General features: G+C 34.7%; 1 protein-coding gene across 2 annotated transcripts in view; it reads right to left on the reverse strand.

The window, feature by feature from the left end:
• The window catches only part of tst (superkiller complex helicase subunit twister), a 94186-nt gene that overhangs the window by 25156 nt on the left and 55584 nt on the right, over positions 1–13446 (reverse strand). For both annotated transcript variants that reach the window (XM_081730024.1, XM_081730025.1), the window contains exon 12: positions 12457–12688. In XM_081730024.1, the coding sequence (XP_081586150.1) occupies positions 12457–12688 (232 nt within the window). The remainder of the gene's footprint in view (positions 1–12456; positions 12689–13446) is intronic.

The following is a 13446-nucleotide window of genomic DNA, read 5'->3' on the forward strand; positions in this document are numbered from 1 at the left end:
ATATATTCTATTATGCATTCCCGTACTGTCTAACAAAATTTCATATATTTTATTTTGGATGTTGCATTAACACTATTAGTATTTATTTCTCTTCTTTGCTTCATTAGACGACGCGCTCCTTTTGACATTTTCTTCTGTTTCTTCGCTGCAGTATTTCTACTTTCGTAGCAGTGTACATCAAAATTTCTGTGATACTTTTTGTTAGCTTCTGAAATGTCCAGCTCCTCCTCCCGTGCAGCAAAACGTTTCGATAATTGAGAAATGCTTTTAATTTATTGATTAAATATTATTAACAAGTAACTAATTTGTAGAACAAAAACATAAAACAACAAACTTTGTATCAGGACGAGGTAGTAATTTAAACGAAACAAAGAAACAAACAAACAAACAAACAAACAACAACAACAACAACAAAGAATTTATTTTGTAAAGAAGAAAGAAAATGTAATTAAGGTAATGTACACTCATGTCCAAAATTATTGTCGCATGTCTATAAATATGTTGTTGTAGAATATAATTTGATAACGAATTCACCCGGTACTTCTTATAATGTTAGTATGTGTATAATCGGCAAAGACATGTATGTGGCAAATTTGATGTCAAAAGATCAGTAAATAAGAACAATAAAATGAAAATAAAACTTTCTTGTCCATTTAGTAACATTTTGGTTTACTCATTCTAATTTTAGTATTTATAATTCTTTTCCTATGAAATTTACCACAAATATACATTTTCCGATTATACGCATAGTATCAGTGTTAAAAGTACCCTGCAAAATCACTGTCAAATTATATTCTTACAAGAAGACTATTATAGATATACGACAATCATTTTGGACATGCGTGTACATCTGTAACATGTTTGTAACATCCAGAAGCGTTATGAAACGGCAAACTCTGTGGTATCATGTGTTTTCCAGGAATTTTGAGTGAATCCACAAGTTGTCAAAAATTTAACTGACGAATACACATTAAGCAGGAACTCAGCTGAAAAACTTCTCCTTTCGAAACCAGGACGAAACAAACAAAAATCAAAAGCGAACAGAACACAATAACACAACAGACACTGAACTCATATAAATATTTAATTGGAAATGACCAAGGATCAATCGTAATTCGCCATTCATCATTTGGTCATTCGTCTTCAGTCATTAGTCTTGGCTTTCGTCTCGTCAATATCATTATCATGGTCGTCGTCTAGCCAGTCTCTTTACCGCAGAAAGACCTTGGAGAGGATTATCACCGCAGAAGTTAAAGAAGAGTTTTGGAAAGCAGATCAGATTTATTCAAATCAGTCTTGGTTCATATAGTGTTATAACAGCAAGCTGTGGAATCACTAGAACATAAATTGGAAACACTACCATAATTAAACATTGTCAAACATCAAAATCTTTGTTCTTTAATTAAACTCAACAAACAGCACATAAATGCACTTTAGGATGTTTCGTTTTACTATTTACAGAGGAGTGTGAGTGGAACTCGCTTCTTCTCAATGGTATTGAAAGTAAAATTTCACACGCCCCTAAACTAATACCAGTGAGGGGAAGGCGAAATAATTTCAGTTGAAACAACTTACGGTGCTCCTGAACAATCTTCCTCCCTACATGTTCCTTTTATCCTGTAAGCCTGCTTTCTTGTTTGGTCTTAACACGTTGTTTATAGTTTACCATTCGGTGATGATTTCCTGTCTTGAACTTGTTCAGAATAGTTCACACGTCAATCATATATCTTCTGTTTGAGATGATATAGTAAATTTCGTTTGTCCTTCCACTTTGGTGTCTCCATGTCCATTTTCTGTGACATTTTTTCTTGAAGAAGGAATCATAATGTATATTTTCTCGGCTACTAAAAAGTTTCAAAGTTCATCTCGTTCGCAATATCCGAAATTTCTTACTGACTTCTCGTTTGGTTGTTCTGGTAACAATGAAGTCACTGCTTTACGTAATTCTTTCCTTTTTTATTAAATTCTCTAATTTCTTCGTAGAATTCTTCTACTTCCTCTTTCGAATGGCTTGTTGTGGGAATATATGCTTGAATCATTTGTAGCTTGTATCTCTGGGAGAGTTTGATATCAAGCCTTTGCTTGCTCTCCAGTGTTTTCGTTGATAAGAAATCCAACATAGTCGGAATTGTCACACTCTAATCCTTTGCACCAGAATATATAACAGTATGGATTGGCTTGGATTTTTAAACCAACCCTCGTATTTCCCCAGCGTCAATTCTTAGAAATATAATGCAATCAGCTAACAGTTGGAGGAAAACAATACTTAAGAATTTGTCACCCAAAAGGTACCTCACATTTCCAGACAGTCCTGCTTCCTCCCGTCAGCCCATATTTGGAGGAAAAATTTAGCTACTCTCGAGAGAAACGCCCACGCAGTGAACTCTCATGATGATGATAGAGTTTTACGTGACAATGTGAAAATTATTAATAATCGCCAATTCTACAACTTATTCGAACAATCAGTGTTTTTAATGTGCTTTCTATTAATCTATGGACCATTTATTATATATTATTAACAATATAATAAAGTAAAAACTTAATGTTTTCTACGAACTATATTTTAATTTGTTAGTGTATTCTTGCGCTACTAACTGGCAACGATGTGAAGCGCAGAAGAGTAGCTCTCACTCATTACGTAAGAGTCAACATGGAGTGCGTTAGTAGTTTTCACACAAACAAAATCTTCTAAGAACTCTCAAAAGAGAGAGAGTTCAGAAAGTCGCCGTATAAGTTGAGTGTATTAAGTATCTGTCTCCACCGAGGTTAGAAGATTCCCTAAAATTACAATGTTTAAATTAGCAAAGTAACACAAGATGAGTTTAACAACGTAATACTAAAACTTAGCCGGACAGACCATGAAAACCACAAGATGGAGCAATGGAAAACAATCAGTTGCGATCCCTTGCAGCCTAAGGGAAGTGAAGTGTCTGTAGTGAATAGCATAGTCGCTAACCGATCCATCATTTTCGTTCGATCGAAACTGCGCGTATTATTTCGGTATCGTCTCGGTACATTCACCACAATGATTGGGCCATTCTTTTCGTCTTAGTGAAATATTGTGTTTTGTGTTTTCATAAGTTTGTAAATTTTTTATATTCATTGAATTTAAAAAGTGAAATATAAGTGATTTCGTAAATATTTCCCCCTTTTAATGTGTAGTGAAAATAATACTTAATGATTTCAAAGCGTGTAACCTATATTGCTTCTTTCTCAGCAAAAGGAGAATATTACCTTTTAATAGTGTATATGGTTTTTAGTAAAACCAAACAGGTAAGGTACTTCTAAATAGTGAAGAACAAACATTTACTTTCGTCTTCCACTACTCGTCTGGTGTTAATCACGTATGGCTATCCTACCTTGCACTTTTTACAGGTATTGATCAGTGTAACTTGGAGCTGACGCAATAGCGATGGTGGGTATACGGCTTATGCCTCTGATGTTTAACGCCCGAATCCTAGGACCGTAGGAGTGAGACTATTTGTTTACTTGCCAGTTCCTTATTGGATCTATTAGTCTTTTACAAATGAATGATGTTAAGGAAGACTTCAAAAGAGATCCAAGGTTCGAATCCCAATATTATTATATCTGGCTTTCGTCACAGGAACAGACCTCATATCTAACGCTTCGAATACGGACATTCGGAACTCGAACCCAGGACCGGCACTCCTATTATATCTGACGCACCGAACAAAGACAGATGTTTTAGTGGGGAGAAAGCGAATGTTTGAACTTCACTATTTTATATTCAATGCCACTAATTTGCATGTTGTATTTTTAAGTATAATATTTTACAATGTCAACGCTTAGTGAAACGGAAACACTGCTTGAAGCGGTGAAACAATTGTCTGCAGATTTGGCTGCAACTAACCAAATATTAAAATTAATTCAAAAAGAGTTGACCAAACAATTTGAGAATCTAAAAATACAACTGGCTGAATTACGTGAAAAGTATGAAACGCACAAAAAGGTTGAAAATTCTCAGGAGCTGTTGAATCAGCCAAACACTGCTGAAGAAACGCAGGTAGGCCCTAGTTTATGCATACCAGAATGCGAAACAATCACTGAAATTTAAAATGTGAACTTAGCAATTAATGTTCTGCGAAAGAAACATTTCTTCACATTCTTTTACATGTAGTGTTACTTACATTTTTATATTTTTGTGTTCATTTTAGAGTATATGATTCATAAATCCACGTACAAAATGCTAGCGCTAAATTTAATGAATGTAAGAGCACAGATAGAATTAGAGTACGCTAACGTAATAAATGAATATAAGTATAGTACTGTTCCATTTTGTTTAGAAGAGTTTCAAAATGTTTTAGGCCTCAATGTAGAAACTCATAGTTTCAATAGAGTAGCGAAACTAGCAATTTGCGAATATGTGTTTAATTTTAATTGTGAATATAGGAAAAACGTAGAAAAGGAGGTTAATCTCCGTGTACGTGGTATTAGGAAATCAATTCAGTACGAAAAATTGAAAGAGAAATGTGCTCGCGGCAAAAATGTATATTTTCAGTATGTAGCAAAAAAGTTGAAACTTCAATGCGATGACGTTAATGACAAGAATAAAGTTATTGAAATAATAGTTCAACGGCTACAGAAAAAGTACTCTGATGTCAGCTCTCTTAGTGATCATGATAGTACGTTCAATGGAGAGGAGAAAGAATTATTTTCAAGTAATGTTGAAAGTTCTCCTCAAACTAGTTCCAATGGTATCAAATCTATCCTCAAAAAACGTAACAAGGATGTCAGTTTACATACTATGTCAGGTAATGGGGATCAAACCGAAAAGGAAAATAAAATCTCTAAAAAGGTTAGATTTACTGATGAATTTAATGTTGACCTGTTAGCACATGTTCGCCATAGTTGTCCTTCTGAGGTTAGAACTAAAAGGTGTAAGAGGAAATTGGAAAATGTTGCCGATGATCGTGATTCATATCCAAATCCTGTTAAGAAAGGTAGGTTATCTGAAGTCCAAGAATCACATTTTGCCCAAACTAATGAAAGTGAAAATAGTAGGTGGAATGAATTATTTCAGTTGTTGGAAAATAATTCCGTACAATTACAAAGCATTACAACCAAGCTGGAAAATATTTCTGTTTTACAGAGTAATGATGTCTTTATTCAGGGAAATGAAGTAAGTAATGAAAATGTCAGTGTAAACGTAAACACCGTGCAGGTTAACTTCATGGAGGCTACCTCCAACAGTAGTATGAGTGTGGTTAGCGTAACCACCACTAGGGAAATAGAAAGTGATACTGTCGTAGTATTTTTAGACGAAAATAAAGTCTGCACTTGTCCCTTATGTGAAAGGAAGTGGGTGGATCAGCTGTTTCCCCCCTCCGGCTCAATGCTACTTGTTCGTAAAAAATGTTTGTCTATAAGTCCTGTAATTTTTGTGGTGTATACACGGCATGTTACTAGGCATCCCAGAGTAAACTGCATTAGGCAACAAATTCAGATTGGTGAATTGCATTATTTTTTCAGTGGTAATATATCTTTAGTGTTGCTGAAAGGTACAGTATGTATGTTCGTAATTGTACGTTTTACTAGAAGTGAAACCATTCCATGTTCGCTTGGCATACATCGTGCAACTAGTAAATCTATGAAATTTAAATTTAAGAAAGGTAAGGAAAAGTGTATTGAACTAAGTCAAAACGTTCAGATTGACTATCCACCAACCAACACTTTGTACTCAACTCGATATGTTGTTGAGAAATTAAGAAACAGAAATTTTTGTTTGGAAAGCAAAAGGTTTTTCCACCGTGCGAAAATGAAAAATAACTTGAAGATTCGCAAAAAGGTGCGTAAAGTAAGTAAGATATTACGCATACGTAGAATGTGTAAATTCTTTGCTACCAACATTTGTAATGACACTCAAATAATGAAAGTCCCGAGTGTACAAACCATTCGTAAGGTAACTGCTAGTTCTCATAATAAGGTAACACAAAAATCTAGTGCTTACAGAATGTTGCGTTCTTGTATTAACAAAAATCGGTGGATGCCGTGTATGGAAGTTAAACGTAGAATCTTTGATTGCATGAAATTTTTACTTTACGATGTTGTAATAAATCCAATACGAAAAGGAATTGGGTAAACGACATTATTACATAGCCGGATTGCCCATTTTCCATATTTTGACCTTGCAATGAAAAATAAATTTTGGTCATATCCATTGCAGAAAATTTTGCACAAAATTTCTTTTGTTGTTAGTAATTATTTTTCATGCTATAAATATTTTTCAACACTGTTAGTGTTTTAGAAAATTTTGCATGTTTAAATAAAAGCAATAATATTTTATTGTATGTATCATGTGAATGGCTATAGCCGATAGATTCAGGAAAAAATTTTCAATATTATTTTTTTTTCACTTCATACATTGTTTCACATTATAATATATTGAAAATGTTGAATTAGAGATACCCTTTAAAAAAAATGATATTTTAAATACGTATTACGAAATTACTTGTAATAGCATATTTTTTCGTTAATACATTCATAATGAAATTTCATTTTTCGAATCATAGAAAATATAGTATTTCTTTTCGAAGTGCAAGAGTGAATTTGCGCAGTGAGAATTTTCAAATATAGTGAAATGAAATAAATTTAAATGGTGAAGATGTGGAAAATCTAAACAGAATATTCCATCACAGTGCTGCAATTTTACAAAATAAAAAATATTTCGAGTTATAAATTTAAATATTTTGGTGAGAAACCATTCGGTAATAAACCTGAATGATTATATTTTAAATTAATGAATTAAAGATTTCAATTTCAAACAACCATGCGTCAATTAATAGTAATGTATATTTACGATGTGTTACGTCAAGTTATTTGTTTTAACTAATCAGTATGCCTCTGGGATTAGAAATCAGCTGAGGATACTTGAAGTTTGGTGTGGTAAGTTATGGTAGTTACCTGTACCCACCTTCATGGCGCGTTGTTAAGTTGAAAAGGATATATAATGAGACATCTTACTATGAATAAGTATCAAGTAAGTGGTGTATGTGATAATTGTTAGCAACCATTGTTGCATTTACTTTGCATTAATCTTTTCGTTGAATACGAAAACATTTCAAGTAGTACTTGAAGACATTGAAGCAAAGGTTCCTCCAATATTATGGGTTATCCATATTATGTAATGCCCGGAGTAAGCAATTTTCTTATTAGTCCCCTCTATATTATTTTTGAATTTTAACCAAACGTTCTATCTTTTCACTTTGCTTCGGGGATGGAAATATATTAATAAATAAATGGGTTAGGGTCTTGCATACTTTATGCAGGCAGTATATTTTCATATACTTTGAGCGTGACGAGCTCACATGTGCCCAGTCTTTCATTTCATAGTAAATGAAATATTTTTAGTGTTATATTTACTTATGTGCATTATATTATACGTTTTAATTATGTTGAATTATTTCGAATATTCTTGATAAATATTTTGTGTTAATATGTCAAGGAACATATACTTTTGAATTTTATGAATAATATTGGTGTTCCAAATATAATAAATTTTTATGCATTTAGCCGTAAGGAATATTTTATTTTCATGAAAAATAAAATCATGATAAGTTGAATTACTTAGTGATATATGCTATTCTTGAGTGATAGTATGTGTTTTATTTTAGAAATTAAGAAGCATTATTGCAAAATATTAAAGCAATTTTACTGTTTCAAATTTATTGGTATATAGTTAGTTTGTACTATTTATATTTTACTGTGCATTTTTAAATATGGCATTGAGTACAATACCTTACCAATATGTTTTATTGAAAGTAGTATTGCATTGCATATATAAATATGTTTGTGTGATTTAGTTTGAATTTTAAAAACATTATGAAGTACAATGCTGAATAGTATAAATTGGAAACACTACCATAATTAAACATTGTCAAACATCAAAATCTTTGTTCTTTAATTAAACTCAACAAACAGTACATAAATGCACTTTAGGATGTTTCGTTTTACTATTTACAGAGGAGTGTGAGTGGAACTCGCTTCTTCTCAATGGTATTGAAAGTAAAATTTCACACGCCCCTAAACTAATACCAGTGAGGGGAAGGCGAAATAATTTCAGTTGAAACAACTTACGGTGCTCCTGAACAATCTTCCTCCCTACATGTTCCTTTTATCCTGTAAGCCTGCTTTCTTGTTTGGTCTTAACACGTTGTTTATAGTTTACCATTCGGTGATGATTTCCTGTCTTGAACTTGTTCAGAATAGTTCACACGTCAATCATATATCTTCTGTTTGAGATGATATAGTAAATTTCGTTTGTCCTTCCACTTTGGTGTCTCCATGTCCATTTTCTGTGACATTTTTTCTTGAAGAAGGAATCATAATGTATATTTTCTCGGCTACTAAAAAGTTTCAAAGTTCATCTCGTTCGCAATATCCGAAATTTCTTACTGACTTCTCGTTTGGTTGTTCTGGTAACAATGAAGTCACTGCTTTACGTAATTCTTTCCTTTTTTATTAAATTCTCTAATTTCTTCGTAGAATTCTTCTACTTCCTCTTTCGAATGGCTTGTTGTGGGAATATATGCTTGAATCATTTGTAGCTTGTATCTCTGGGAGAGTTTGATATCAAGCCTTTGCTTGCTCTCCAGTGTTTTCGTTGATAAGAAATCCAACATAGTCGGAATTGTCACACTCTAATCCTTTGCACCAGAATATATAACAGTATGGATTGGCTTGGATTTTTAAACCAACCCTCGTATTTCCCCAGCGTCAATTCTTAGAAATATAATGCAATCAGCTAACAGTTGGAGGAAAACAATACTTAAGAATTTGTCACCCAAAAGGTACCTCACATTTCCAGACAGTCCTGCTTCCTCCCGTCAGCCCATATTTGGAGGAAAAATTTAGCTACTCTCGAGAGAAACGCCCACGCAGTGAACTCTCATGATGATGATAGAGTTTTACGTGACAATGTGAAAATTATTAATAATCGCCAATTCTACAACTTATTCGAACAATCAGTGTTTTTAATGTGCTTTCTATTAATCTATGGACCATTTATTATATATTATTAACAATATAATAAAGTAAAAACTTAATGTTTTCTACGAACTATATTTTAATTTGTTAGTGTATTCTTGCGCTACTAACTGGCAACGATGTGAAGCGCAGAAGAGTAGCTCTCACTCATTACGTAAGAGTCAACATGGAGTGCGTTAGTAGTTTTCACACAAACAAAATCTTCTAAGAACTCTCAAAAGAGAGAGAGTTCAGAAAGTCGCCGTATAAGTTGAGTGTATTAAGTATCTGTCTCCACCGAGGTTAGAAGATTCCCTAAAATTACAATGTTTAAATTAGCAAAGTAACACAAGATGAGTTTAACAACGTAATACTAAAACTTAGCCGGACAGACCATGAAAACCACAAGATGGAGCAATGGAAAACAATCAGTTGCGATCCCTTGCAGCCTAAGGGAAGTGAAGTGTCTGTAGTGAATAGCATAGTCGCTAACCGATCCATCATTTTCGTTCGATCGAAACTGCGCGTATTATTTCGGTATCGTCTCGGTACATTCACCACAATGATTGGGCCATTCTTTTCGTCTTAGTGAAATATTGTGTTTTGTGTTTTCATAAGTTTGTAAATTTTTTATATTCATTGAATTTAAAAAGTGAAATATAAGTGATTTCGTAAATATTTCCCCCTTTTAATGTGTAGTGAAAATAATACTTAATGATTTCAAAGCGTGTAACCTATATTGCTTCTTTCTCAGCAAAAGGAGAATATTACCTTTTAATAGTGTATATGGTTTTTAGTAAAACCAAACAGGTAAGGTACTTCTAAATAGTGAAGAACAAACATTTACTTTCGTCTTCCACTACTCGTCTGGTGTTAATCACGTATGGCTATCCTACCTTGCACTTTTTACAGGTATTGATCAGTGTAACTTGGAGCTGACGCAATAGCGATGGTGGGTATACGGCTTATGCCTCTGATGTTTAACGCCCGAATCCTAGGACCGTAGGAGTGAGACTATTTGTTTACTTGCCAGTTCCTTATTGGATCTATTAGTCTTTTACAAATGAATGATGTTAAGGAAGACTTCAAAAGAGATCCAAGGTTCGAATCCCAATATTATTATATCTGGCTTTCGTCACAGGAACAGACCTCATATCTAACGCTTCGAATACGGACATTCGGAACTCGAACCCAGGACCGGCACTCCTATTATAAATAGGCGCCTACTATTTAATTTGGTAAGTTCTTCTTTGGCTTAATCGGATTGCTCTTTAGTGTCTCACTTGATTTTCTGTAGCTCCTCTTCCATTTCTTCAGTCTTGCTTCTGATCAGAGAGAGCTCGCATTATACGAGGGGAAGTCAAAAATTATGCACAACTCTTCGTACATTGTTCATATTGACTTCTGTCCTCGTTTATTTTATTATTATGCTGTTGTGGTGATGCTATGAAAGTTTGATCCTAATTCCTCCATTTGTATTCCATTTGTTGCAGATAGATCATGGCCGTTCAGTTAGAAGTTTGCATCAAAGAGAGACAACAAGCAGTGATCCGTTTTTTGTGGTCGGAAGGTGTATGAGGGGCCGCAATCCATCAAAGACTTCATCAAAAGTTACTCGTCTGTCTAACAGAACTAGACTTCATCAAAAGTTACTCGTCTGTCTAACAGAACTAGACTTCATCAAAAGTTACTCGTCTGTCTAACAGAACTTGTCACGTGCACGCTCAATGTTGTCAGCATTTGTGGCCGAAGATGGTCGTCCGGGCCCTTCCTCGTGCGTAACACTTGTGCGAACATTTTTAAAATTTTTCCATCCATTCATAGACACTCTGTGCGACGAGACACTGTTCCCGTATTGTGCTGAAAGTCTTTGGTGGATTGCGGCCTCTGATACACCTTCCGACACACAAAAAGCGGATCACTGCTTGTTTCTCTTTGGTGCAAACTTTCTAACTGAGCGGCCATGATCTATCTGCAACAAAAGGAAGACAAATGGAGGAATTAGAATCAAACTTTCATAGCATGACCACAACAGCATAACAATAAAATAAACGAGGACACAAGTCAGTATCAACAATATAAAAAGAGTTATGTCAAAATTGTGGTTAATTTTTTACTTATCATCGTATGTAGCAATAACAATATAGTTCGTAAACCCGGGTATTCTTTGCATCTTCTGCTTGTATATGATTCAAAACATTAACTTCCCCAGTCACAATTCAGCAGTCGGATAATGAAGGCCATGTTTTTTTTTGTGTCTTGTCACGATTGGTGATGAGAGATATTTCGCTAACAGTGCAATATTTTGGCCAAATACCTCTATTACTAATCATGATATTATATATTAGACAATACCATCGTTAACAGTACTTTGATCTTTCTATATTCAATTTAGAGCACACTCAGATCCAAGTCACTTTTAGAACACGTTCTTGATGCGTGGTTCATTTGTCAATACTGACATTTCTGTATTTCGTTGTGTAAATCACACAGAAAAACACTGACAATGAAAACGTGAAAGTATTGAAGTTTCAGCTATGCAAGAATTATTGTTTATAAACTGCTCGAAGTAGTTCCAACTTGTAAATAAAGTCGAAGGTTAAACGAACACAAGAAAGAAAAAAAAAAATAGGAGTGGCAAAGAAATCAAGTCACAACATCTGATTAATTGACAATCCCCAACATCCGCCTTGTATGAATCACTGAAAAACTGGAACATATCGGTGTAAATGGTCGATATGAATAACACTCGAATCTTCCTCAACTTTTCTACTGTCGTAAAAGCTTAGTGTTGTCTCAGAGATCCTTACGCCACTTTAATCTTTCAAACTACCCGAGGAAAAAAAAAATAGTGCAGAATGTTTCAAAAAGAATGATCTGATTTTAAAAGTCCATATGTATTGATAAAAACATACTACAAAAATGGAATAAACTGCGGAAGTGCGAGGCCGACCTGGACTCTTTACCTTTGCACAAGCATCCTCTCTTTTCAAATTGGCGATACCAACGACGAATGTTTTAGGGTGCAGGTATATCAATGCCAAAACGCCGACGAAAAGCACGCTGGACAGAAATCACTGACTCAGTCTTTGCAAACTGCAGCACACAAAACGCCTTCTGTTGAGCGGACGCCATCTTACTTCTAACTGACTGCAAACTGAGAAGACTCAATGACTGACATCTAACGGCGGTTTTCTGAAACTCTAGGCTACGCCCATTCAAACAACACTCATTTCTTGCCGGCACGTCCCATGTTCCGTAATTGTTACTGTCCAAAATCAGGTCATCATTTCTGAAACACGGTATATTTACTGAATTGAGCAGTGTCCAAGCAGAACGCCAGTACATATAATTATTCGTGCTAAAATCATCACAGACTTACTTATTTGATAATATATGAATTCGAAACCACAACATATTGAATTACCAGATAATCTATCACAATAATCTTTCCTTATTTCTTCACAAACTTACCTAACATCATTTTCTGAAGGTCATACTTTTCAGGGACATCTTTCGTGCACAGAATAATGACAGTTCCTTTCTTGTCCTTGCCTCGACGCCCAGCACGACCGGCCATCTGAATATATTCAGCTGGTAACAACGTTCGAAACTCATTCCCATCATACTTGGTAATCGAATCAAAGACTACTGTTCGGGTCGGCATGTTCACTCCCATGGCAAACGTTTCTGTTGCAAACAGTAACTGAAAACAATACATATTAATCACAGAGGTAATTAAAACTAATGAATTTAAATGAAATTACAATGAAAAGTATGTTCCTTATCTACACATATTTATAATGTTACGAAGTTTTAATGCCACGGTAGTTCGTGGCAGGATCTTGCCTCTGGTGTGAGAAGTTCCTGGTTTGATGTCAGACTGTGTGTTTGTGATGGGCTATGTGTTTGTGCTCGCAGCTTTTGTCAGAGTTCTCTCGTTTCCTAGCACAATCTCACTTCACCAAATCTTTCATAATAATTTCCTCTCATTAAGTACTCGTTTTATTTTATCTACAAAGCATTACCATGGGAAATTAAACACGGTGATACATGCTATGCAACACTTTTGGAACACACCTAAGAATTAATTCTACAATTTACAAAAGAACGAATTTCTCAGGTCTAAAGTATCATTTTGATCGAACAAAATTTCTTGGCCTCAATATTCCGAAAGTGGAAATGTATCATTCAATAACTTTAAAGTTGGATGACTTGCTTGGAAGTGAGTTGCAAATTTCTTGAAGTATTTAATTTCTACGATAATATATATGATATAGGAATGAGAAATTATATTTCTGGGCTTTCCGTATCTACAGCCATTTTTAGCCGGTCACGTATGAAGGATGATGTTCCTCGGCGATCACACTATCCGGGGAAATGGGGAAGGAAGGGAGCGGTCTGGGATCTTTTCGGTCGATATCATCCCGGCATTTGCCTGGTGTAAATAAGGGAAACCCAGGG

The sequence above is a fragment of the Thermobia domestica genome, chromosome 11 (genome assembly GCF_964235325.1).
Source record: "Thermobia domestica chromosome 11, izTheDome1.hap1.1, whole genome shotgun sequence".
In the NCBI taxonomy this organism is placed as follows: Eukaryota; Metazoa; Arthropoda; class Insecta; order Zygentoma; family Lepismatidae; genus Thermobia; species Thermobia domestica.